Source organism: Emiliania huxleyi, assembly GCF_000372725.1.
Source record: "Emiliania huxleyi CCMP1516 chromosome Unknown EMIHUscaffold_13, whole genome shotgun sequence".
NCBI lineage: Eukaryota > Haptophyta > Isochrysidales > Noelaerhabdaceae > Emiliania > Emiliania huxleyi.
Window position 1 is genome coordinate 39,649 of NW_005201287.1, and position 24,264 is coordinate 63,912.

The 24,264-nt window shown below is 67.8% G+C and overlaps 6 protein-coding genes across 6 annotated transcripts; 1 reads left to right on the forward strand and 5 right to left on the reverse strand.

The window, feature by feature from the left end:
* Positions 1-1,561: 1,561 nt before the first annotated feature.
* On the reverse strand, positions 1,562-4,183 carry EMIHUDRAFT_98125 (hypothetical protein; the record flags this gene model as incomplete). Its single annotated transcript, XM_005789065.1, has 1 exon — positions 1,562-4,183. One exon carries the CDS (start codon positions 4,181-4,183, stop codon positions 1,562-1,564), a length of 2,622 nt encoding a protein of 873 aa, XP_005789122.1.
* Positions 4,184-4,776: 593 nt separating this feature from the next.
* Positions 4,777-5,674, reverse strand: EMIHUDRAFT_351793 (hypothetical protein). Its single transcript, XM_005789066.1, has one exon. The coding sequence runs from the start codon at positions 5,274-5,276 to the stop codon at positions 4,902-4,904; it is 375 nt and encodes a 124-aa protein (XP_005789123.1). The 5' UTR covers positions 5,277-5,674; the 3' UTR covers positions 4,777-4,901.
* A 3,879-nt stretch (positions 5,675-9,553) lies between these two features.
* Positions 9,554-15,388, reverse strand: FAB1 (phosphatidylinositol 5-kinase Fab1; the record flags this gene model as incomplete). Its single annotated transcript, XM_005789067.1, has 8 exons — positions 9,554-10,135; positions 10,329-10,460; positions 10,610-10,912; positions 10,990-11,064; positions 13,578-13,667; positions 14,373-14,605; positions 14,711-14,986; positions 15,130-15,388. Coding segments are annotated over 8 exons (1,950 nt in total), but the record flags the coding sequence as incomplete, so codon positions are not given.
* A 566-nt stretch (positions 15,389-15,954) lies between these two features.
* On the reverse strand, positions 15,955-18,006 carry EMIHUDRAFT_200849 (hypothetical protein; the record flags this gene model as incomplete). The annotated part of the gene is made up of 2 exons (XM_005789068.1): positions 15,955-17,688; positions 17,806-18,006. The coding sequence occupies 2 exons, from the start codon at positions 18,004-18,006 to the stop codon at positions 15,955-15,957; spliced, it is 1,935 nt and encodes a 644-aa protein (XP_005789125.1).
* Positions 18,007-18,743: 737 nt separating this feature from the next.
* On the forward strand, positions 18,744-22,157 carry EMIHUDRAFT_462326 (hypothetical protein; the record flags this gene model as incomplete). The annotated part of the gene is made up of 7 exons (XM_005789069.1): positions 18,744-19,334; positions 19,485-19,583; positions 19,672-19,734; positions 19,915-19,940; positions 20,385-20,466; positions 20,719-20,763; positions 21,294-22,157. The coding sequence occupies 7 exons, from the start codon at positions 18,744-18,746 to the stop codon at positions 22,155-22,157; spliced, it is 1,770 nt and encodes a 589-aa protein (XP_005789126.1).
* A 441-nt stretch (positions 22,158-22,598) lies between these two features.
* On the reverse strand, positions 22,599-23,672 carry EMIHUDRAFT_98128 (hypothetical protein; the record flags this gene model as incomplete). Its single annotated transcript, XM_005789070.1, has 1 exon — positions 22,599-23,672. The coding sequence occupies one exon, from the start codon at positions 23,670-23,672 to the stop codon at positions 22,599-22,601; it is 1,074 nt and encodes a 357-aa protein (XP_005789127.1).
* Positions 23,673-24,264: the final 592 nt, after the last annotated feature.

A 24,264-nucleotide genomic window follows, 5' to 3' on the forward strand; every position in this document is an offset into this window, starting at 1 on the left:
GCGACTCTGCCCGCTCGCTCGACCCTTTTGCCGCGAGAGGGCGCCGGCCGCGTGTAAGAGGTGGCTGGCGCCCTGAGGCGGCATTTGGTGGGGTCAGCGTGCGGTGCTGAGTCTTCCTCGTCGGCGCTGGGGCCAGATCCCAGCGCAGAACTCTGCAACGCTGGCATACAGACACAACAAGACTAACCGCTTAATCCTTACCCCAACCCTATAACCCCAACCCTAACCCCAACCCTAACCCTAACCCTAACCCTAGGTCAGCGTGCGGGGCTGCGTCTTAGTCGTCGGCGCTGTGGGGCCAGATCCCAGCGCAGAACCCTGCAACGCTGGCATATACAGACACAACAAGACTAACCCTGACCCTGACCCTAACTAACCCTAACCTAACCCTAACCCTAACCCTAACCCTGACCCTAATAACCCTAACCCTAACCCACCCCCCAACTCCACACCGCGAGTTTGAAAGATCTTTTTGGAAAGCAGGCCCGACTGCAAATTTCTTCAAAATTTTCGCAGGCGCCCCGCGCCTGCAGATTTTGAAATACATTCGACAAAATTGGTACCTGGCCCAACGCGCCTGGCGGTGGCCTGTGAGGCCTCGCGGCCAGTCAGCCAGTGTTCCACATCCGTCCTGGCTCCTAGCCTCCCGCACTAAACTACTCGAGTATGATTGACAATGTTGAAGGAATGCATCACCTCGCTCGGCCCCCCTCAGATCAAGGCTTGCAAGACGAGAGAGGGCGACAGCTCGCAGGCCGACTCGCCCTCTCGACTCTCTGCGCCGCACAGGCGCCTCTAGCGCTGGACACCCCCCGCTGGGCCCCCACTGGACAGTCACGCCTGAGCCAGGCCTGGGGTGCGGCGGGGTTTACGCCACTGCCAATGCCTGCGGACCTGCCACGGCGTCGCCACAGCCTTGGCATCCAGGGACCGTCGGTTGGACCGGCACCGGCACCCATTTGCACCACCCAGCACAGTCGTCAGCCTGTTTCTCTGCTCCGTCGCAGGCCTCGCATTCCGGCACAAGTGGCTGCACTGGCACCGGCACCCACTGGCACCAATTTGCACAGCGGTCATCTGCATACATCTCTTCCCCATCGAGGCCGCGCTTGGAGCTCTGCTCACTGCAGCCGGCGCAGAGCGGCACCAGAGGCTGGACAGGGACTGGGATCCACTTGCACCAGGGCTCACACGTTCCATTGTTCGCGCCGGGCGAGATGAGGAGGAGGGCGGGTAGCAGAGTGAGCATGCTATGTCCTTTGGAGTCCTTCCCCTCGGCGCTTCGGCGCGTGCAACACGCAAAAGGACGTAAGAGGTGAGATAGTGAAACTCGGCGCGCAAAAACAAAGAATTTGAGGAGGGAACTCCCTCGAGAAAGAATTTCATCCATTCGGGTCGCTCCTCATCGCAAACCCTGTCAGCAGAGTCCTCCTACGGGAATGTACGTAAGAGCCACATACAACGAGAGAGACGAGAGAGAGACAGTAAGCGAAAAGTACTACAACGAGAGAGAGAGAAATAACGCCTTTTGCACAAATCACATAGATTGCGCACGCGAGCCTCATGAGACCCTTCCGATTCGCTGTCGCGTCTGGCGGGGCACCAGCCCGCCACGCAGCGTTCCCTCCGGAGTGCCTCGGTGCTCGTGGTGGCGCACAAAGGCGTGGTACTCGTGCGCCACTCTGCGGAGCATGCCGTCTTTCATCAGCCGCTCGAGCTCGGGGTGGGTGTGGCGTAAGCCCGCCCAGGTCTCCTCTGAGATGAGGAGGAGCGTACTGCCGCGCGGGCTCTTTCCGACAAGCGTCGTCTCGCGCTTGCCGCCGGTGTAGGCGCCACAAATCATAAAGAGGAAGCCAAAGGTCGAGCCCGGCACCAGCAGCTCGATCTTTGTGCCGCAGTGCAGCAGCTCGAGCTCGCCATCGAGGACGTAGCCGAAGAAACCCGCCTGACTCTCCTCCCGCCACACCACCTCTCGGGGGGCAACCTCCCGCCGCTCGCCCAGCCGAAGTAGTGTCGCCGCCAGCTCCACCTGCGCGTCCGTCGGTTGGCTGTGCGGCTCGAGGAGCGTGTCTTGATACCACGCACACAGAAGAGTCTCGTGGTCGCGCGTGGAGTTGCCGCCGCTAGGTACCACGGTTGGGAGCGACCTCCGGCGAAAGCCGCCGGGTGCGCACGCGGCGATGATGGCGTCCTCGCATTCGCAGAGCGTCTGCTGCAGGCCCTCGAGCTGGCCGAGCAACCCTCGAGATCCGCTCTCGAGGGCGGCTCGCACGTGTGCGGGCGGCAGAGTGAGGCGCAGCGCGCCGCCTCTGTCGGCCACCGTCTCGGAGAGCTTGATGAGCTCCTGCACCGCGCCAAAGTCGCACCCCTTGCACGCGGCGAGATCGAGGATCACAAACCAGGGCGGCATCACGGGCACCGGCGGCGCAGCCTCGTCGCCACCGCACCCCTCTGCAAGTCCGTCGGCGCTACTTGCTTCACCCTTTGCCGTGGCCCCGGACGTGGTGTCACTGTGCGCCTCGGCGACGGCAGCCACCGCCCGCGAGAGCTGGGGCGAAGATCCAAACATCAGGAAGCCGTGTACCGAGACGATGTGGATGTTGGCGGCGCCATACTCGAGCAGAAACGTGCGATGCATCCAGGGCCGCACCGTGTTTGACTGCAGCCCGTCGGTGTGCACGCGAACGATGGGCGCGCGCGAGTAGATGATGACGAACTTGATGAGCGAGACAATCAGGCCAAAGAGCAGGCCGGACAAGAAGTTGCACGCCATGAGCAGGGGCACGACAACCACGAGCAGCTTGTCGACGGTGTCGTTTGTGCGCCGGATGGTCTCCAAGCCCTCGCCCATGAATCCGATGCCCATGTGCGCCATGTAGGCGCCAACGACCGCGCGTGGCACCGAGGCGGCCACGTCCGACACCACCAGCGTGGAGCAGGCGGCAAAGAGGACGACCCACGGGCCCGCGCGCGCACGACCGCGCAAGCCGCGACTCAGGCTCATGTTTGCCACGCTTGGGGATAGCTGCACGTAGTTGGGGATGGTACCAACGCACGCGGCGAACAAGTTGGCCATGCCGATCGAGCTGAGCTCTCGATCGAGGTCGAAGGAGGCGGCCGCGGGCGGCGGTCGCTCGGTCTCGCCCTGCCGCGACGCAGGCCGCGCCGTCGCGACCGCCTCGACCGAGACGAGGTCTGTGATGGTCACGAGCGAGTGCACCAGGCAGCAGGAGAGGGAGTAGGGGAGAGCCGAGAGGACCACCGCCCACTGCACCTCCCCGAACGAGAGTTGCGAGAGGAGCCCCAAGGGCGAGGAGGCCGAAGGGTCGGCGTCGGCGTCGCCGCCCTCGCCGCCGCCCTCGCCGCCGCCGCCAAACCACCAGTGCTGGTCCAGCTTGGGCAGGCCGACGAGGGGCAGTGCGTGCGCCAGCAGGGTGGCGGCGGCGAGGAACAAGACGCCGGCAATCGGCGAACGAACGAGCCACTGCACAGCCGCGAGGGCGCAGATGAGGACAAGCGTGCACGCGATTCGAATCTGCGTGCCTGGATTGCCCACAAGCGCGCCCCACTCCATCTCTCCGCCCGACCCGGTCTCGAGGCCTTCCACAACCATGAAGAGGCCGACGCCGCCGAGCGCGGCCTTGAGAACGATGAGCGGGATGCATCTGAAGATGCCGCCCAGCTTGCAGCGGCCGACACACGTGTGCAGCGTCCCGACGAGTGCGCTCGTCATCGAGTAGGTGGCGATAAGCGTAGAGGCGCGAGCGGCGACGGGCAGCGCAGGGTCGATGAGTTCGGCGATTGGAACGAGGAGAGGAACGAGCTCGAGAGTGGCGCCGGCGGTGGCGTACGGGAACCGGCTGAAGAGGCAAGCCGCCGCCTGGCCCACGATGATGGACAAAAGGAACAGGTGCACGCCGGCAGAGGACGAGAACCCCAAGGCGGCTGGCAATATCAGCGACCCAAAGGATGCAGCGGTGACGTCGGCCAGGATTGTGAGGAAGGCGGCGATCGGCAGCCGGCTGAGGAACGAGCTTGCGATGCAAATGCCGCGCGGCCGCGGGCAGCGCGTGCCTGTCTCTTCTGGCGACGGGACGTCGACCGGCTTAATGTCAACAGCCACCTTGCAGCTCGACCGGCGCGTCATGAGCGACGCTCGACGAGACTGCCACTCGCTCGCCATACTTGTCAAGGATATGGGCGAGGATGCGACCAGCGGAAGGACCTCCTCGAACACCGCTAATACGTATAAAAAGAATTTTAGAAGAAACGCCCTCGCACAACACTGGGCACGGGACTGCCGCGCACTAAAAAGAAAATTGGATGGGCACGAAGGCGCTCTCACAAAGAAAAATGGAATTTTGCCGGTGCGGGACAGCCTGTCAGGAGACGGAACACGGAGGAGCTGTATAGGTCACTAGAGACAAAACAAAAAAATGCTAGAGACCCACACCATCGCTACATCACCACAACCACCAAGTCGGATACAAGTCGATGACAATGTGCGCGGCAGGAGAAACCCAACAGCATGACAATGTGCGCGGCAGGACAAACCAAACATGAGACACGGTTACACAAGGACGGTCAGGCTACGGTCAGGAAGTAGGTTTGAGTTCACACTCTCCAACACTCCCCCATTGTCTCCGCAGTCTTCATGAATGTGAGGATGCGGCAGACAACAACAGCAGAGTGTGAATGTGTCTGAGCGTAGGTATGCCGGTTACCCGCCGGCGTCTCGCGGGGCTGGCGAAGCGTCCAACCTTGCGTCTTCGCGAAGGATGGTCTTGCTTGTTGGCAAGACTTGCGCGCTAAGATGATCCAGTGAAGGGGTCAAAGCGCGGCCGAGTGGGCGGAGAGAGAGAAAGGGGAGATAATGAACAGGAGCTCGTTGTGGAGCTCGGTCATGGCGCGCCGCGAGCTGCAATCCGGGCTGAGCGTCGCGGGGCGGCGGCTTGAGCGGGCGCGGCAGGCGCGGCGGGCGCGGGAGCGGCAGCGGGGGCGCCCCCTTGCGGCGCGGCGATTGGGCCGTTGGGAGGCCTCGCCGCGTTGACGCGGATGAGCGCATCAGGGACGTGAGGACGATCTTCAATGCCCCGAACGTTGATGTTGCGCCACGGGCCGCCGACGTCGGAGATGGCAGGCTCAGTCTCAGACGTCCAGACGGCAGAGACGCTCGTAGAGGCGCATTGGACTTCTTGCCAGAGGCGTTGGACAGCGGGACGGGCTAGCGCGAGGAGGCGAGACGAGGAAGAGACAGCAATGAGGTAGAGTGGCATTGCCACGTCGAACAGATGCCCAACACTCCCCCACGACGTGGTAATCGCCACACAAGGCAGAGAGGGCGTGTCGATCGTCGCGTGTTCATCGCGTACAGCTCCGGTCGTGTCGAGCGGCGACGTCGGAAGTAGCGGCGGCGAAAGGCAGGGTCCACATTCGGTGCGAGATCTTTGCGGTAACTGCCGTTGCAGCAGCCCGAGAGCTGGTAGCGGAGGCAGCAGCTGCGATGGTGGTCCGTAGGCGAGGAGAACGGACCGGTAAGGAGAAGCAAGAGGGGATACTCGTGTCCACACAGCCGCAGTGCTGGCGGAGATGCGCTCTGTCGCAGAAGATCCGCAAGCACCCAAGTTGATGTTGCGGTTGTACTCATTCTGCTCAGCCTCCGTGCCGAGCAGTTGGCGGCCGCTGTGCCACCGTGCGCCGAGCCTCTGTGCCCAGCCAATCACCACGGCTCGCGCATATGCCCATGGTGCCAGCCAACGTATCGAGCGCAAGCCGGAAATGCTGTGCGGCAACACATCTCGCTTGTGTGCCGCATCCTTCTCGTCCTCTCGCCTCCCCGGCTGTACGGCTCTATTCCATTCTGTGTCGATGGAAGTTTCCACCCTGTTCATCCTCAGTGTCCATCAAGGGGGGGCGCGCGAAGAGAGCCTGGCCGGGTGTTTTCGGACGCCTCGACGCCGACACCACGGGGCTCATCGGTGAGGAAACGTGAAGAACGTAACGAATCCTCGGAGGGCGGGAGCCGGGCGCGCACAACCCCTGGTCAACTCACGGTCCACACCCCGTAGCGGATTGAAGAGACGCACATTGCATTGGTACGTGTGTGTGTTTTCTCTCTCCGGTCCCAACTCCCGTTATGGCTCGTGGCTCTCGCGGCTCCAAGAGTACTTCTCCATCGACGCCATGAAGTAGCGGTTGAGCGCCTCGCGGAATCGCCGCTTGTACTGCTTCGGCGGGATGACCGTCGAACGCTTGATGCGCGACTCGGCGTCCTCCTTCCATGTGTATTGCCTACTCAACGGGGCTGACAATGGTGAGGAAGCGCTCCCGCCACCCTCCCTGCCTCCGCAGGTCGCTGCCGGCAGTAGTCAATCAGGCCAACCACAAGCGTCCACTCGCGGCCCGCCTCCTGCAAGCTGCTCAAAAGACCCGCCTCCGAGCCCGCCTCTGCTCGCTCGCGCGCTGTGAGCGGTACCACACCGCCCGCGAGCGCCGTGCTGCCGGCGACGGAGGCGTCGGCGTCAACGTCGGCAGCAGCGTCGGCAGCAGCCTCGGCAGCAGCGTCGGCGGAGGCTACGGCGGCGTTGCCGTTGCTGGCGCCGGCTCGCTGCACCATCCCCACCAGGAGGGAGTAGTCCATCACGTTGATGGAGGAGAGGAAGAGGGTGTCGTTCCTGCCCGCCGGACAGAGAACGTGTGAGGAGGCTCTCTCTTTGCGGTGGTGTGTGGTGGTGGAGGGGAGGGGGGAGGGGAAGGGGGGGCGCACCAGAGCGCGCGCGTCAGCTGCGCCTTGGCCGCCTCCGAGAGCAACAGCGGGTAGCCGCCGTTGAGCTTTGGGGGGGGGGGGGGGGGGGGCGTGAACCGCGACGCGGAGGATTGCAGAGGGGGAGGGGCCGGCAGGGGTGGCCGGGAGGCGTGGCGCGAGGCGTGGCGCGAGGCGTGGCTGTGGCGCGCTGAGGGCATCAGAGGTGACAGTGGCTGTCGGGCGGTGCACGCCTGGAAAAGGTGCTCGTCCACGACCGTGTCGTCGGGGTCGTCCCCGGCGCGGTGGCGTTGCGCGCCCTTGAGGTCGCACATGCGCACCACGTCGTGGCCGAAGAAGAGGTTCTCCTGCACCAGAAGCCACTGCGAGTGCGTGCTCTTCTTGTCGGCCGAGCGGAACTCGACGTGGAAGGCGCCGAGCACTTTAACGAGCAGCGACGGCAGCGTGGTGGGCGTGGTGCGCACAAACGCAAAGTAGGCGGGCGCGTGCTCGAAGAAGGCGTGGTACTCGTGCCGCGGCACAAGCTTGATGAGGAAGCGCCTGCAGAGGGCGGCCACGGATCGGGGGGCGGGGGAGGGGAGGGGAGGTGTGCCTCGGACGAGCCCGGAGGAGCGCGCGCCCGTCGCACGTCTTTAGGAAGGTGGAGCCGGAGCGGCCGCCGTGCCCCGAGTCCCACGGGCGTGCGTGGCGCAGCGAGGCGACGAACGAGGCGTCGCCGCCCTCGCAGAAGCGCTGGCGCAGCGCGGCGAATGCGGCGGGGAAGAGGATCGCCACGCGAGCAGGCAGCAGCCCGCCGCACGCGCGCAGCAGCTCGGGCTCATCCGGCGGCTCGTCATACTTCACCTGTGCGAGGGAGCGGGCGCGTGGGGAGGGGCGGCCCACGCAAGCCTGCCTCGGAAGGGCACAGCGGGGCTCTCTCGGGCCAGTCTCGCTCGGACGGCTCCCGCGCGCCTCGAGCTTGTGCGGCCCGTCCGAGGCAGACATGAGCGCACACAGCGCCTCGGCGCTGCCGACGCTCCCAATCGGCCCGCCGGCGGCGCGGGCGACCTCGGCGGCCGCCTGAGCGGCGGGTGGCGGGAGGTCGTCAGTGGTGGGCGCGGCGAGTGACGCGTCGCATGCTGTCGGGGATTCTCGGAGGAGGTTTTGGTGCCAACGTGCTCCAACCGGGCGCGTCTCGTCTCGTGTGTTGACCTGTGGAGACTCGAGCGCCAGGGCGGCGACGGCGGAGCAGAGCGCCGACGAGCGCTCGTTCTTGGCGAAGAGCGCACGCTGCACAAGGCCGCTTCGTGCTGGCGACCCGGAGGCCGATGCGGCTGTGGTAGTGGCAGTAGCGGTGGCGGTGGCGGCGGCGGTGGCGGCGGCGGCGGCGGCGGCGGCAACAACGGCGGAAACGGTAGTGCTCGACGCGCCGGTGGCGCCGGTGGCGCCGGTGGACGAGGTGGTAGCTACGACCGAACTCGCTCCGGCGGGCGGCACCGGCGAGGGCGGCGGCGTCTTCTGCGCAGACGCAATAGGGGAGGTGGTGTGCTGCTGTGAGGCCCCTGGGCTGGGCGCCGGTGCGGGCGGCCCGACGGCTGCGGCGGCCGCCTCCACCTCGCTGGGACTGCTGCCCTGCGGCGCGTGTCGGCCCGGGAGGCCGGGCGGGGTCATGCCAAAGACGACGCAGCGCTGGTGGCGGATCGAGCACACCATTGTCCCCGCGCCGACGTAGCGCTCAAAGTCGGCGTGCAGTGAGTGGGTGCAGCCCGAGAACCGCGATGTTGCCGTGTCGTTGTACGCGCTGAGCTCGAGAAAGCGGCCCAGAGAGAGGCCTCGCGTCGTATCGGAGAGGCGGAGGCGCGGTGGCGGCGGAGCGTGCAGCCGCTGCGCCTCACACGCGCGGCAGACGGACCAAGCGCAGAGCTCTGGCGGCAGCGCGGCGCCTTCCGGCAACTGCATCACACGCACGGAGATGCGGCAGCCGTGGTGCGAGAAGCACTGCTCGTGCCGCAGCACGGACTCGCGGCAGCGCCCGTTGTTGCACTGGCGCCGCAGCGAGTCGGGGTGCAGGCAGGTGTTGGAGAGGAAGTGGCCGAGCGTGATTGCGTCCTCCGGGGCGCACGTGGCGGCGGCGGGCGAGTCGAGCGAGAATGGGAGAGTCCGCTCGCGCGGCACCTGGCGAGACATGGGGAGACATGGGGAGATATGGGGAGATATGGGGAGATATGGGAGAGTCCGCTCGCGCGGCACCTGGCAGGGAGCCTCGATCACGTCCCACCGCTTCCACACGCTCGAGACGCGCAGCATGTGCGCCTCCTCCTCCCACAGCCCCTCCGCCCCCGCCAGCGCGCCGACCCCACCTGCGCTGCCCCCGGCAACGCCGCCGGCGCCAAGCGGCGGTAGCGAGGCTTGCCAGCCAGCCGGGTCTTCGCCGGCGGCGGCGGTGAGGAAGTACTCGTCCTCGTTGCGCTCGGCGGGCAGCAAATCACGGGGGGTGCTCGAGGAGGACGAGACGCCGAGACGCACCTCCCCCGGGAGGGCGCCGCCGCTCGACAGGTGCAGCGGAGGCAGCGATCGGCCCTCCGCCACGCTGCAGTCGCACCCCGTCGCCGCCGCCGTCGCCGCTGCCGTCGCCGCCGCCATTGCCGCGACCGACGCCGGCGCGGGCGGCGCCAGGGGCGACGACTCGGGCGAGAAGGGGGCGTGGTCCGCCGCGGCCGCACCGAGGGGTGCCGCGGGGTCGGCGGAGGAGTTGAAGCTTGACGCGCGCGACTCCGTGTGCACCGAGGGCGCCCGCGACACGGCGGCCGCAGCGGAGGCGGCACCGGCGGCGATGGTGCGTGGCTGCCTGCCGAGGACCGCCTCCACCGAGACCCGCCGCGGCGCGTACGAGGGCGAGGCCGAGGAGAAGCGGGAGAGGCGCCTCTCGGGAGGGATGGACGAGGGCCGCGCGGGCGGCATCGTCCCCCCAAAGTCGAAGACGCAAGCCGCCTCCGCGCGCAAGTCGGCGGCGACGTACGCGGCCGAGGCGAGGAGCCGCTTGAGAGTCTTGAGCGCCGCCGTGCCCTCGCCGCGAAGGACCACCGTCGCACCCAGCGCGGGGTCGCACTGCTCGAAGCACATGAGTGTCACCCGCCGGCTAGCCGCCCCGCCGCCCGCCGCCCCGCCGCCCGCCGCCCCGCCGCCCGCCGTAGCGCCGCCCGCTGTAGCGCCGCCCGCGGGAGCCGCTGCCAACGGAGGGTCGGCGAGCGAGGGAGATGGCTCGACGACGGTGATGGTCTCCACACGCCACGCGCCACACGTGCCCGGCTGTGCGCCGAGCACCTGCGCGGGCGAGCGGTAGACGACCGTACCGCACACTCGGGCGAGGCGGTGGAGGAGCTGCGGCTTGACCTGAGGGGACGAGGCTACCCGAGGTTACCCGAGATTGCACGAGAGTACGCGAGGCGGTGGAGGAGCTGCGGCTTGGCCTGAGGGGACGAGGAGAGGAAGAGGCTCTTCAGTCCGTGGGCCGGACGCCCCTCTCACGAGACGGCTCCACGGTCAGGTCAATCTCGCTCAATCTCGGGCAATCTCGGGCAATCACCTTCACGACGAGCGCGATCTTTGCCTCGAGCAGCTTGGTCTTTGCGGTGAAGCAGACCGAGCCAGAGACGAGCAGCAAGTCGACGCGCAGCTTGGCGAGCTCGGCGACGACCATCGTCATGTGCTCGTCCTCCTGCCGGCCGTTGCCCCCGAGATGACCCGAGATCACCCGAGATGGCCCGAGATGGCCCGAGATGACCCGAGATGACCCGAGATTGCCCGAGGCCCTCGTGAGTACCCGAGAGTACCCGAGATTGCCCGAGATTGCCCGAGATCGCGCTCCTGCCGGCCGAGGCCCTCGAGCGACGTGGAGACGCCGCCCGCCTCGTGCTCGAGCGCGCAATCGAGGAGCAGGATGCGCGGCGAGGGCAGCCGCGTCGCCATGCGCTTGTCCGCGAGGCGCAGCCGGCAAACCACCCCGTCAACATACCGCGAGTCAGCTGCGGACCCGCCGGCGAGCGTCTTGATCTTGAGGATGGTGCCGATGGAGCGGTTCGGCTCCGGATGCAGCGACGCGGCCGCGCGCCCCGCGAGCGCCTCGAGCCGGCCGTGCCACGATCCCAACTGCGGGGCGTCGCGCCGCACCTTGCATCAATCCATTGACGAATCAGCGAAGTGAGTCAGCCAATCATCGATCAATCAAGAGAGATGTCGCAACGCACCTTTCGCTCCACCGCCTGCCGCAGCTGCGACTCGACCCACGCACCCAACCGCCGCCGATGCTCCTCCTCCACCGCCTCATCCACCGGCGCCGGCGCCGGGAGGACAACCGCCGCGGCGGCCGCCGCCACCGCCGCCGCCGCCGCCGGAAAGTCGGAAGACAGAGTGCGGCGGTGTCCTGCCGGCCGCAGCAGGGACGGGCCGCCGGTGGCGCCACAGGCGAGGCCGCCCAAGGAGGAGCGCAGCGAGGCGCCTGCGGAGCGATGGACGCAACACCTCGGCCAGGCGCGGGTCTTGGCCGGCGGCCTCGCTCTCTGCGAGGAGCTCGCTCTCTGCGAGGGAGGGAGCGAGCCGAGAGCGCGCGCGTGCGTGCGTGCGTGTGTGTGTGTGTGTAGAGAGAGAGAAAGAGAGAGAGAAGAGAGAGAGAAGAGAGAGAGAGAGAGAGAGAGAGAGAGAGAGAGAGAGAGAGAGAGAGAGAGAGAGAGAGAGAGAGAAAGAGAGAGAGAGAGAGAGAGAGAGAGAGAGAGAGAGAGAGAGAGAGAGAGCGGGAGAGCCGTGGGGGGCGGGGGCGCCTGCAGAGCCGCTGGAGTCGCATGGAGGGCACACGTCCGCCTCGCTGGACGCGGTGGGCGGGGCACAGCTCGGGACGGCGCCGCCGTCCTCCGTGTCGGACGCGGCGAGCGAGGGCGGCAGGAGGAGGGACGGCACCGTGGTGGCGGCAGCGGCCGGGGGGGCGCTACAAGAGCCTTCCCCGCCCTGCTGCCGCGGAGGCTTCGGCGGTTTGGGCGGCCTCGGCTGCGGCTGCGGCGGTGCCGACGGCTGCGGTGGCGGCTGATCCTGCGGCTGCTCCTGCGGCTGCGGCCTGGGCGCGTCGTCCTCGTCGCCGTCAGCATCGAGTAAAACGGCGGCAGCGTCGAGTGAAACGGCGGTCGCCGGCGGCGCGGGGGGCGCAGCCGCGTGCTGCGGCGCGGCTGCTGCGCCGGAGGGCGGCGCGGAGGAGGGCGGCGCGGGGGCGAGCGCAGTCGAGGGGAGCACAGTAGAGGGTAGCGGCGCAGTGGAGCCTATGTTGTGCATACGCCGGCATGAGGGCGGGAGTACGGTATTGTGCAGAGCACCGCGTGAATACGAGGGGTGCGAATACAGTGTATACAGCGGAATACGGCTGAACACAGCTGACTGCGCCTCCTCTCGAGCGCTGGTTGGGAGACATGAACGCGTATTCTTCTAGGCGGGCAAGCCTATGTTCCAAGCGCGGCCGAGATGCGGCGAGAGTCGTCGACGTTGGGTGTGCAGCTCTCTTGTCGGCACCGGCCGCCGCCGCCGCAAACCAGCCCCCTCGCCCGAGCGCCCAGGGCGTGAGCGGCGCGAGGAGCGAGCGCAAGTTGGCCGCAACCTCTCTGGTCTCGACAGGCCTACGGAGCAGGAGCAGCAGCAGGTTGTCTTTGGCGCGGCCCACAGCCCCGGCGCGCGACCGATGCAGTGTGTTTAGCGCCCTCGCGGCGGCGGCCCGACGCGCACCTAAGAGCCGAGGACGGGGCGTGGTGTGGCGCCGCCGGAGCAGGCGAGCGTCTGCCGCGGTTGCGGTCGTGCAGCTGCGCGCACCGGCTCGCGAGGTGACGTGTCGTGCAGCTGTGTGTGTGTGTGTGTGTGTGTGTGTGTGTGTGTGTGTGTGTGTGTGTGTGTGTGTGTGTGTGTGCGTGTGTGTGCGTGCGTGCCGCAGCTGCTCGCACCGGCTCGCGAGGTGACGTGTCGTGCAGCTGCGCACAAGTGAGGCACACTCGGACGCGGACCACCGACACGGTGGCGGCGCCTCCCGCGCCGCTGACCGAAGAGGCGGCGGGGCCGCGCACCTGTGGGTAAGGCACCACGAGACACTCCTCCACACACAACCAGGGGGGCGGGGGCAACCAGGCAGCCCTCGCGACTCCACGTCTAGAAGGCGCGAGCCCCACCGTGCAAGCCCCACAGTGCAAGCCCCACAGTGCAAGCCCCACAGTGCAAGCCCCACAGTGCAAGCCCCACAGTGCAAGCCCCACAGTGCAAGGCCCACAGTGCAAGCCCCACAGTGCAAGCCCCACAGTGCAAGCCCCACAGTGCAAGCCCCACAGTGCAAGCCCCACAGTGCAAGCCCCACAGTGCAAGCCCCACAGTGCAAGCCCCACAGTGCAAGCCCCACAGTGCAAGCCCCACAGTGCAAGCCCCACAGTGCAAGCCCCACAGTGCAAGGGGCCGCTGCGCGCGCGTGGGTGGTGGACCTGCGTGCCGGGGAAGCCGAGGCCGGGCTGCAGCGTCTTGGTCAGGATGGAGGAGGAGGAGCACCTGATGGGCGGCGGGGAGGGCGAGGGGGTGGGTGGCGGAGGCGCCGGCGGCCGCGCTGCCCGGTGGATACAGCCGAGATGTAGCCGAGATACGGCCGAGGATATGGCCGACAGATGGCCGAGATATTGCCGCCGCGTGCAACGCCTGGGAGAGGTATCTCTCGGCTGCATCTCGGCTGCATCTCGGTTGCATCTCGGCTGCATCTCGGCTGCATCTCGGCTGCATCTCGGCTGCATCTCGGCTGCATCTCGTCGCACTTGTCGCAAAAGACCAGCCCGCACGAGCGGCAGTGGTGCCGCCGGTTGAAGATCGTGAAGGGCTCCTTGCACAAGTGGCAGTTCGGGTAGTTGCGATCGAGCGCCTGCGCGAGAGAGGCAAACGGCGCGTCGCGGAGTGCGTGTGCCTGCGCCGCATCCACCACCGGCCGGGCGGGCGGCGCGGCGCGCCCACTCCTCCCGCCGCAGCCGCAGCCGCGTCGCGCCGACCACGCCAACCACGTGCCCGCCGTCACCCCCCCCCTCCTCGAGCGAAGCGCCGCCGCCGCCGCCGCCGCGATCGCCGCGATCGCCGCCGCCGCCGCCGCCGCCCCCGCCGCCGCCTCCGCCGCCGCCTCCGCCGCCGCCATCATCGCCGCCTCCACCGTTGCCTTGCCTGCCGCCGCCGCCGCCGCCGGGCCATGCGGCGCCTGCCGCGGAGGCGGCGGCGGCCGACGGCTCTGCGCCGGGTGGCGATGCGTCGGCGGCGGCGGGGCGCGGGCGACCGAGCCCTGCGGTGGCGGAGGCGAGCTTCGGCGGCGAGGCGTGATCGGAAGAGCCGCCGGGCGGCGGCAGTCCGGCCGCCGTGCCGAGCTGCGGGGGAGGGGAGGGACGGAGGGAAGTGCAGACGGGAGTGTTTGGACACGGGTGCCAGCCTCGGGAGGGGCGCGTGCGGGCGTGAGAAAGGGCGTGCGTCGCGGGAGGCGGAGAGCGAGGGTGAAGGGAGCGGGGGGAGGGCGGGAGGCCTGGTCGTTGAACCCCTCCGCCATCTCTCCCCATCCCTCCCCATCTCTCCCCGCATCTCCCACCACCTGGCCGAGATGGTGGTGGTTGAGTTGGCCAAGCAGCAGCTCCGACACCTCCGCCAGGCCGAGCATCTCTCGCGCCTCGAGCGCCGCGTCGAGCGAGTTGGACCCCTGCATGTTGCAGAGCGCCGCGTCCCCGCCCGCAGCGAGCAGCTGCCGGGAGCAGCTCGCTCGGCCGCGCCGGCAGGCGCAGAGCAGAGCCGTGTCGCCGAGGTCGTCTCGCTCGTTGACCGGCGCGCCTGCGGAGCAGCGGCGGCGCCGGAGGCGACTGTGTGCGAGGCGCTGTCAGAGGGGAGGGTGCCGGCTGCGAAATATGGGGCGGCGTGGGTGACGGTGGCACGCACCGGCGGCGAGTAGGAGCTCGGCGATAGCCGTGTGGCCCTGGTCGGCTGCGCGGTGCAGCGGCGTCGCGCCCATCTCGCCTCGGCAAGATGGGCTCGCGCCGGCCTTGAGCAGAGCCCGCACAGCCTCGACATCGCCACGAGTCGAGGCTGAGATGAGCTGAGCCGACAGCTCGTCCAGCTCGGCCGCGGTGGGCGTGGGCGCACGCGGCGTCGCCGCCGACCGCGGAGCAGGACTCCCGAGGATCTTCTCGAGAGCCCACATGAGGCGCGGGACGGCTTAGACAGAAATGGGAGGAGAAGGGGAGGAGGAGGAGCACCCGAGACCGAGCTGCCGGGCGCCGAGCGAGCGGCGCGAAGCGAAGAATTCTTGAGTAGCGGGCCCCTTTACCGTCGGGTACTTATTTTAAGAGCAGGTAAACAGCAATAGATCCGGGTGTAGTGCCGGATCAGTTCCTGGAGCCAGGGGGACCGATTCGCGCTTGCCAAGGGACCAATTGCTGGAAGCCCGCGCAGCCTGCGCTCCGGCCGGCAGAGGGCTTGCGACCCGTGGCAGGGTGACAGCCCGCCGGTGGGCGAGCCAAACTCTGGCGGAGGCAGCCCGCTCAGCCCCAGGCGCCCCTCGAACCGGAGGGTGGTCTGCCGCCGCTGCGCGTTGGGCGCGCCGAGGGCGGGAGACATCAGCTTCGCGCCACAGGTGACCTGGGGGACCGATTCTCGGCAAGTTGGCAGGACGGGCACTGTGAAGGATCGATTGCTGTACAACAAGGGACCGATTCCGTGAGGGCTGGGTATCGATTAGGCCGCTTGAGGGCCGGATCTATTGCTGTTTACCTGCTCTTAAAATAAGTACCCGACGGTAGGGAGGCAAACCCTGGCCGGCCCTTAGAACCCCAGGTAAGGCCCAGGTGTGGCCTAGGGCATCAGAAGGGACCAAGAGGAGTCCAGTCTGAGCCATAGAGCCCATGTCTTTGCCCCCGAAGGTCGCGTTCAAATGCCCGGAACGGACGTTACAGTGGTGTCCGGCCGGCGCGATCACCGAGCTGTGACGCTCAGGGAAGCCGGTTGAGGTACTGGTTTCTTTGCCCGGGGCTGGCCTTCCCCCCAGGCTGGATCAGCTGAGCAAGGTTTGGGGAGAATCCCCCGGTCAGATCTTCAGATATTTTGACGGATGACCGAAATCACCCCGTTTTTGACGCCATCCCGGTGCAGGAGATCGATTCGACTGTGCCTTGGTCTATCCAGGTCTAGTCGTAGGAAACAAGCCTTTCTGCTCGCACGCTGACGCTGATCGGATCCTGGTCGTCGAGCGTCACGCCGCAGCGTCCCGCGTCTCGGTCGATCGAGACCACGACGCCGCTCCGCCCGTTGAGCTCAGTGAAGACCGTGAAACCCTCGATGCGCACGCGCTCCCTGAGCGCAGGTACGCCCCTCTCCGCGCTCAGCGCCGACGTAGCGGACTCTGCGGGAGTCGCGCCGGACGATGTCGGCCTTTCTACGCCGGTGCCGCTGTGTGCCGTCGCATTCGTGCGGCGAGCGTGGTTCGTGCGTGAGGCGCCGCGGTCTGCTGTCAGCCTGCGGCGCACCTTGATCGGCAGCACCTCCGCGTCTGGGCACGAAGCGATGTGCGGCCGCGCTGAGTACACAAGCGCCTCGCCAGGCGAGAGGCCTCGGATCGAAGCGAAGCTATCCTCGGGTAGCGGCACCTTCTTCGCCAGGTACTGGTGCCAATCTCCCGACTGGAAACGATGCGCGACGAGGAGAGTGACGAGCTCGAGAAGCTCTTCTGGCATCGCCTTGGGCGACTGCGTAGAAATCATGAGGCGCAAGCCCTCATGGCGCATCAGCCGAGCACAATCGGTGATCTCGCGCGCGAGAGCATCGCCCTCCCCCGCCATCCCCATGTAGCGGTGCGCCTCATCAAACACGACGAGTTTGCCTGCGCCGTGCACCTGCTTGAAGCGAAACGACTCGAGCAGCACCTGGAAGACGCCGTTCGCGTCGGCAGGTGCCATCATCGGGTCGGTCAGATCCACCACCACCATACGGCCTGCCGCCATGACCTCGCTCAGGTCAGCGCCCACATCTCGCAAAGACTCGTTGCATTCCGCCTCCCAGATGAAGGCCGACAGGAGCTGCATGCGCTGGCGCAACGGCCCCGCCTGTTGGCTCGAGCATAACGCTTCCAGCTCCTTCATGAACTGCTGGTATGGCGGCACCTTTCGCGCCCGTTGGTAGCCGCGCAGCATCTCGAGCATCAGCGCGACGTAGAGCTGAGTCGAGCTCTCGTCGAGCTTCATCAACATCTTGAGCTGCTGCGCCTTTAGCCGCCCCCACCGGAACAGGAGCGGCTTGACCACGCAGACGCCCGCATAGTACTCCTTCCTTTGGAGATAGAAAGATGGCGAGCACAGGACGAGCAGCGAGTCATGGCCGAGGCAGGGCGCAGAGACGGCGGAGCCCGCCAGCTCGAGCAGCCCCGCCACTCCATGGCTCGGCTGGCCAAGCCCCGTCGCCTCGCAGCAGTTCGCCTCGCTCTGGTCGTAGTGGCAGACGAGCACTGACATGGGCTGGCGCACGCGCGAGAGGGGCGCAAACGGAAGGAGGCACGTCTCCAGCACGCAATTCGTCGTGTGCGATTTGCCCGCGCCTTGCACGCCCACCGAGATGAGACAGAACGGGTCGGTGACATTGAGATAGACCTCGCTGCTATCGTCTCCGCCAATGAGATGGCCCAGAAGCACAAGCTCCAAATTGGCCGGCGCCGAGTCCACGCTGCCATAGAGGGTGGTGCGAGGGTGATCTGCCGCGACGCCGGCGCGATTCTGAGCTTGCGGGGCGAAGTATCCGCGCAGCTGGTTTATCAGATCCGGCGCTAAGGCCGCCGGGCCAATATCCCCGGCTTCGACGTCCTGCGCCGAGGCTGCGGCCGCCTCCTCTGCTGCGATCTGCTCCGCCAATGTCATCTCTGGACCGGCAGCCTCCTCAAGTGCGGGAGGCATGGCAGCTGCGGACGAGGCTGCGGTGGCAGCGGCTTCAGCGGCAGCGGTGGCAGCGGCGGGCGGATGAGGCGGCGAGGGCCGCGGATGAGCCAGAACCTTCAGATGCTTGCTTCCTTTTACATGCAACAAGCCGGCACCCACGCCCGCTGGCACTTGCACGCTGCACAAGGTGCACCAGTGGCCTGCGCCGCGGGTCACAATGAGATGCTTGGCCCAGCACTGATGGCAGTAGAAGCAACCGTCGTCAGGGTCTATTGCCCCGCTGCGTTTGATGGAGCAGTCGGCACATGCGCTCATAATCGAAGTGACGCCGGATAGCTCGTGACACGATCGACTTTCGCCGAGGCCGAGGGCGTCCCGAGAGATTTCTCGGAAACTCTTGACATACGACGAGAGAGAGAGAGAGAGAGAGAGAGAGAGAGAGAGAGAGAGAGAGAGAGAGAGAGAGAGAGAGAGAGTCTCCTCCCTCTACTCGAGTACATGCCCGGTGCACACACCTCTCTCTCTCTCTCTCTCTCTCTCTCACACACCCTCCTGTCCCTGCGAGGCTATCTCGGCACCTCGACTCGGCACCGGCTCTTTGGGCTTGGCGGGAGGTAACCAAACCAAAGGTCACATATATCCCGACGGTTTGTGCCCGATGGCGATGCCGATCCCGACTGTATACGGTAGCGTGGTTCGGCACCTCACGTGTTGTGCGTTGGGGGTATCTTCATTCACACGTTGCGCTCCTCGCGGCCTGGCTAGGGGTTCGATCGAGGTGGCCCCCACCCCGGGGCCTCCCATCAAAGGGACTGCGGCAGAAGACGCCCAATCTTGCACAAGTGCAAGAACCATACGGACTTATAGGGTTAGATTTCGCAAGCTGGGGAAGAATTCTTTACCGCCTAGGTAGGTAGGTAGAAAGGTGAAGAACAGCCAGGCTCGGACTGGACACCATCGCGGTATGGGTGGACGCTAGACAGATGATGACGACACCCTCTCCGCGAGTGTTGTGAATCCTTGTGTGAATGCCCGAAAATTTCTTTGTTTCCATGGAGGTCGGGGTGCCCGCGCTGCCAGCGGGGTGGACCACCTTCCGGCGGGGCGCGGTGCCACTCTACCTACACCTGGCCTCGCGCGCGGTGCTCGCCACACCACCTCGCACCCTTCCTGGCTCCTCACGCGAGCTGACGGCGGTCAGTGATGTCTCACCGGGCGAAGCGGCGCTCGTGGCGGCGCTCAACGCCGCGGCGCGGCAAAGCCTGGGCCCCGCGAACGCGCAGCCAGTGTCGGGCCTGCACCAGTGCGGCCTCACGGCGTCCGTCCCGGCCGTCCTCCCTCCGCATCTCATGGCGCGCCCTCCACAGCCGAACGCCAGCGCTCCGTGTACGCAACTCACGAGAGGTGTCGAGTCGCCCGCCGAGACAGCCATTCGCTTCCTACGCGCCTATGTGTGGGAGACGCTCGGCGTGGTCGTCGAGATGCGGGCGCGCCCCTCCGGTGCCGCGGGCGCCGCCGGCGCAGCAGCGGTGGCAACGGAGGCGGCGGGAGAGGCGGGAGCGGAAGCAAAGGCGGCAGGCGGGGCGGTCGGCTCGTGGTTTGCTGCCGAGTGTCACGTGGACGGCTTGCTCCTCGGACGCGCGGTCCACCACACCGCCCACCTCGCATGCGGCGTCGCGGCGGAGGATGCGTTGCTCCTCCTCTGCCCTCTGAAATGGGAGGCGGCGGCGGCGGGCTTGCGGGCGGCGGGCGGCTGCAGACGGCGACTGCTTAGAGCACCCTTGTGCGAGTAGGCGGTGCTCGGCAACCCGGAGCTGTGGCCGCACGTCGCGATGCGCGGCGGCAGGCTCGTTCCTCTACCGCGCGCCTCGCCGCCTCTGCAGTCGCTCTCGGCGCGCCTCGCCAGTCACCGCACATAGTCGGCACAAGACATCACACCTCGCCACACCTCGCCACACCTCGCCACACCGCCCTGGGCAGGTGTGGGACGATTCAATCGTGGATGCCAACGAGTTTGTCTGGACAACCCGCACGCCGGCGCAAGTGCCACCAGCCGCCGCCCCCCCCCCGCCCCCATCCCCCGCCCTTCCCTCCCCCCTGCTCCCGCCCCGGCCCCGCCCCCCGCCCCCCGCCCCCCGCCCTGTCCGGCCCCACGCCCCGGCCCCGCCCCCCGCCCCCGCCCCGCCCTGCCCCGGCCCCGACGGCCCGCCTCGCGGCCGGCAGGTGCTCGCTGACCTCGCGGCGCTCCGGTTCGGAACCACCCAGCCGTCGGCGCACCATGAGGTTGTGGAGCGGCTCCTCCCTGCGGTCGACGAGCACGCGGCCGCTAGATGAAGACACGCCAGGCGGAGGCGCCAGGCGGAGGCGCCAGGCGGGGAGGCGCTAGGCGGAGAGAGGCTTGCGCGCCCTCGGGGCGCCTCTCGGCTCTCCCTCTCGGCTCTCGCGCGGCGTATCTCTCGGCTATCTCCCGCTTCCCTCCCGCCTCCCTCTCGCCTCCCCTCTCGCCTCCCCTCTCGGCTCCCTCCCCCTATCTCCCCCCTATCTCCCAGGCACGCCCCCTCGCGGGTGCACCGCCTCACCACGCGGCTCGGGAACCTAGAAGCGGAATACGTATTCATGTGCCCCAACTAGCTCCCGAGAGGACACGTACTCAGCCGTCTCCCCGCCCTCATGTCGGCGTATTCAGCACGTAGGCTCGGGAAGTACGTCGGCGTTGGCGAGGGCGTGTGCCGCCGGCGGGCGGCGCAGCTGTCCAAGCTCGAGCTCGTGCGCGAGGTGCGAGATGCGCCGAGATGCGCCGAGATGCGCCGAGATTGGACGGAGAGGCGGTGCGGTGCGCGAGGCGCGAGAGAGCCGAGGCGAGGCGTGACGCAGCGAGATGCGGCGAGATCCGGCTGCCCATGCTCGACGGCGTGCGCGTTGCTCGGCTGAACACCTCCTCCCTCCCCATCCCCGCCGTCGCCGCCGCCGCCGCCCTCATTGCCGCCCGTCCCCCCCCCCCCCCCATCTCCGCTGGGCTTCGGCTAGGCTCTGCGCGAGCACTACCCGCAGCTGCAGCTGTGGAGCGACGTGGTCGCCTTCTTCAGCGACGATGCCAAGCGCGCGCCTCGGCACGCCGGAGACGCAGCCCCTCGCCCCGGAGACGCAGCCTCTCGCCTCCCCTCTCGCACGCGCGCTTAGATGCAGACTAGATGCAGAGGGGGTTGGGTTCGGGTACCGTGGGGGTAGGGGGCTCTGACCGTGGGCCGCATTCCCTCTCCCACGCAGAGGGCCGCCTGCACCGCTCGCACACCGCGCCTTGCAGCCACACACCGGTGCGGCATCCTCCCCGGAGTTCGTCGAGAGAGGCCCCTCGAGGGGCCGCCGCCGCCCGCACCGCACCAGTCTCTCCGCCGTCGCCGCCGTCGCCGCCGCCTCCGTCCGCCTCACCGTCGCCGCCGCCGCCGTCCGCCTCGCCCTCGCCGCGGCCTCCCTCCGCGTCGCCCTCGCCGCCGCCTCCCTCGACCTCACCGTCACTGCCGCCCGCACCGCACCTCACGGGTCGCTGACGGCCGCGCGCCTCTGCTGCCTGCCCGCCCTCGGCAGGCTCTGGCCTGGCGCAGCAGCTGCTCGAGGCCGACAAGAGGAGCATCCGCACCGACAAGCGGGCGGAGAGGGAGCGAGGCCGCAGCCAGGGCGCCGAGGGGGGCGGCGCCGACGGGTCTGCTCCCGGCGGATCCTCATCCGAGGGGGGGGCACCCGCCGCCCCGCCGCCCGCCACGGCGCGGCCAGAGGCCTCGCAAGCTTGCGCCGACGCCGCGCTGGCGGCGGCGGCCGACGGCGGCGGCGGCGGCGGCGGCGGCGGCGGCGGCGGCGGTGGCGGTGGCGGTGGTGGCGGCGGTAGCCGACAGCTCGCCGGAGAGGGTGCCGGGTTCGTCACGAGCTGGCAGAACCAGTTTCGCGTCGAGTCCGCGCGGCGGAAGCGGGTGGCGAGGGACGGCGAGGTCGGGGAGAGCGAGACGCGCTTCACGATGAACGAGATTGAGGCTGGGGCGGAGGCGCTCTCCGCAGAGGCGCGGCGGCGGCTGCGCGCGGCCATGGCGCGGCTCGAGGCGCTGGCCTCGGCCTCGGCTGTCTCCGAGGCGATGCGGAGAGACGAGCCGTCGCACTTGAGCGCCGCTCTCGGCGAGGGTGCAGGGGGCCCGCCCCTCGCTCCGTCGGCGCGGCTTGGCGGGCTGGCTGCTTTGGGCGGAGGCACCGAGCTTGAGGAGCAACAGCAGCAGCAGGCGGCGGTGGAGGCGGTGGACGCGAGCAGCGCCGCGCCCGCCGCGAAGCGAGCGAGGAGGGCGTGGGCGCCGTGGAAGGCGGGGACGAAGGGCCACGCCGCACTAGCGGAGCTCGCCGCCACGAGGGAGGCGGGCGCGTTTGGCGGTCAGCGGGCGGCGCCCCAAGGGAGAGGGCGGTCGGAGCTGAGGCTGCTGGGATGAGACTGTGTACGTCCGACTGCAGGAAGCGACCTTGGCCCGATTGCGCTCTAATGCTGCTCCGGTCTCGTGCGTCTCTCTATCTGACAAACACACGAGAGAGCGCAGCCATCGCCGCGGAATTCTTTTATCAGTCTCGTGCGAGGGAGCTTTGTTCTATAGAGGGAGCTTTTACAAATAAAGATTTATTATTTTACAGATTTTAACTAGTCACTCTCGCGAGGCTGTGAAAGCACGCCCGATTATCTTACGTCTGTCCCACCGTCCGGCCCGACTCACCATCAATCACCTCGCCTACCTGCATACAAGTGCCCTGAAAGACCGACAGCCCACACCGAACGAGCGACCGCGACTCTCTCTCTCTCTCTCCCTCTCTCTCGGTGAGAGCGAACGGATTTTTCTAATGTGATCAGGCTCCCTTTAATCTGAGCAGTCTAATTGATATCACGGCGGTGGGGACGGCGGCGTCAGGCAGGCGGGCGGCGGGTCTGCGTCCGCTGGCGGACACAGGTACGGGTTGTCCGGGTCCTCGCCGCTAACGCACCCCGTCCAGTGGCACTTCGTGCCGCTCCAGCACGTCCGGGAGTAGTAGTTGGTCCCCTCTCGATTGCAGATGTGATGTCCGCTTGGGCAGTCGACGCAGCCAGTGCCGTCGCACAATTTGGGGAAGGCGCACTGAGGGAAGTAATCTCCAGAGGAGCACGTCATCATTCCGTTGCAGTCCCAGAGGTCCGTATAGGGGGGGGCCGACGGCGGTGGCGGCGAGGGCGGCGAGGAGGGCGGCGGAGCCGACGGCGGTGGCGGCGAGGGCGGCGGCGACGGCGACGGCGGCGGTGCGGACGGCGACGGCGACGGCGGCGGCAGCGGCGGCGGCGTCGGGCAGGCGGGCGGCGGGTCTGCGTTCGCTTCCGGACACAGGTACGGGTTGTCCGGGTCCTCGCCGCTAACGCACCCCGTCCAGTGGCACTTCGTGCCGCTCCAGCACGTCCGGGAGTAGTAGCCCATGCCTGAAGCGCAGATGTGATGTCCGCTTGGGCAGTCGACGCAGCCAGTGCCGTCGCACAATTTGGGGAAGGCGCACTGAGGGAAGTAATCTCCAGAGGAGCACGTCATCATTCCGTTGCAGTCCCACACGTTATACGGGGGAGGCAGCGGCGGCGGCGGCGAGGGCGGCGAGGAGGGCGGCGGAGCCGACGGCGGTGGCGGCGAGGGCGGCGGCGACGGCGACGGCGGCGGTGCGGACGGCGACGGCGGCGGCAGCGGCAGCGGCGGCGGCGTCGGGCAGGCGGGCGGCGGGTCTGCGTTCGCTTCCGGACACAGGTACGGGTTGTCCGGGTCCTCGCCGCTAACGCACCCCGTCCAGTGGCACTTCGTGCCGCTCCAGCACGTCCGGGAGTAGTAGCCCATGCCTGAAGCGCAGATGTGATGTCCGCTTGGGCAGTCGACGCAGCCAGTGCCGTCGCACAATTTGGGGAAGGCGCACTGAGGGAAGTAATCTCCAGAGGAGCACGTCATCATTCCGTTGCAGTCCCAGGGGATGCCGTCGCCGTCCGTGTCCCCCGTGCCCTCGGCGCTGTCTGGGATGCCGTCGCCGTCCGAGTCGGGATCCTCCGCGTCAGGCAGGCCGTCGCTGTCTGTGTCGGCGGTGTTGGACTCCTTGGCGTCGGGGATGCCGTCGCTGTCAGCGTCGGCGGCGCCCTCCTCCGCGTCGGGCTTGCCGTCGCCGTCCGAGTCGGGGTCGAGGTAGTCGGGGATGCCGTCGCCGTCCGTTTCCCCCGTGCCCTCGGCGCTGTCTGGGATGCCGTCGCCGTCCGAGTCGGGATTCCGCTGTCTGGTCTGGAGTCGTGCCAAGCTGAAGCTTCCGGCGCTGCTGGTAACTGATTCTACAGCCCTCTCCGACAAACAGTACGCACACGCTGCCCTGGATCTCAAAGCCACAAATGGCAGTGTCGGCGTTGCTCTGCGTGCAGCATGTCCCATCGTTCACGCCGATCACCTGAGGGCGTGTGTACAGTGTCGAGGCAGATCTACCGGAGATCAAGTCTCACGTACCACCTTCGTAGCTAGTATTGTGCGTGGAGGGTCGACGAGAGAAAGGCGGGGAGGAGGG

Coding starts and splice junctions, on each gene's coding strand:
- EMIHUDRAFT_351793 (XM_005789066.1), bottom strand. CDS start 5,276: ATGCCACTCTACCTCATTGCTGTCTCTTCCTCGTCTCGCCTCCTCGCG.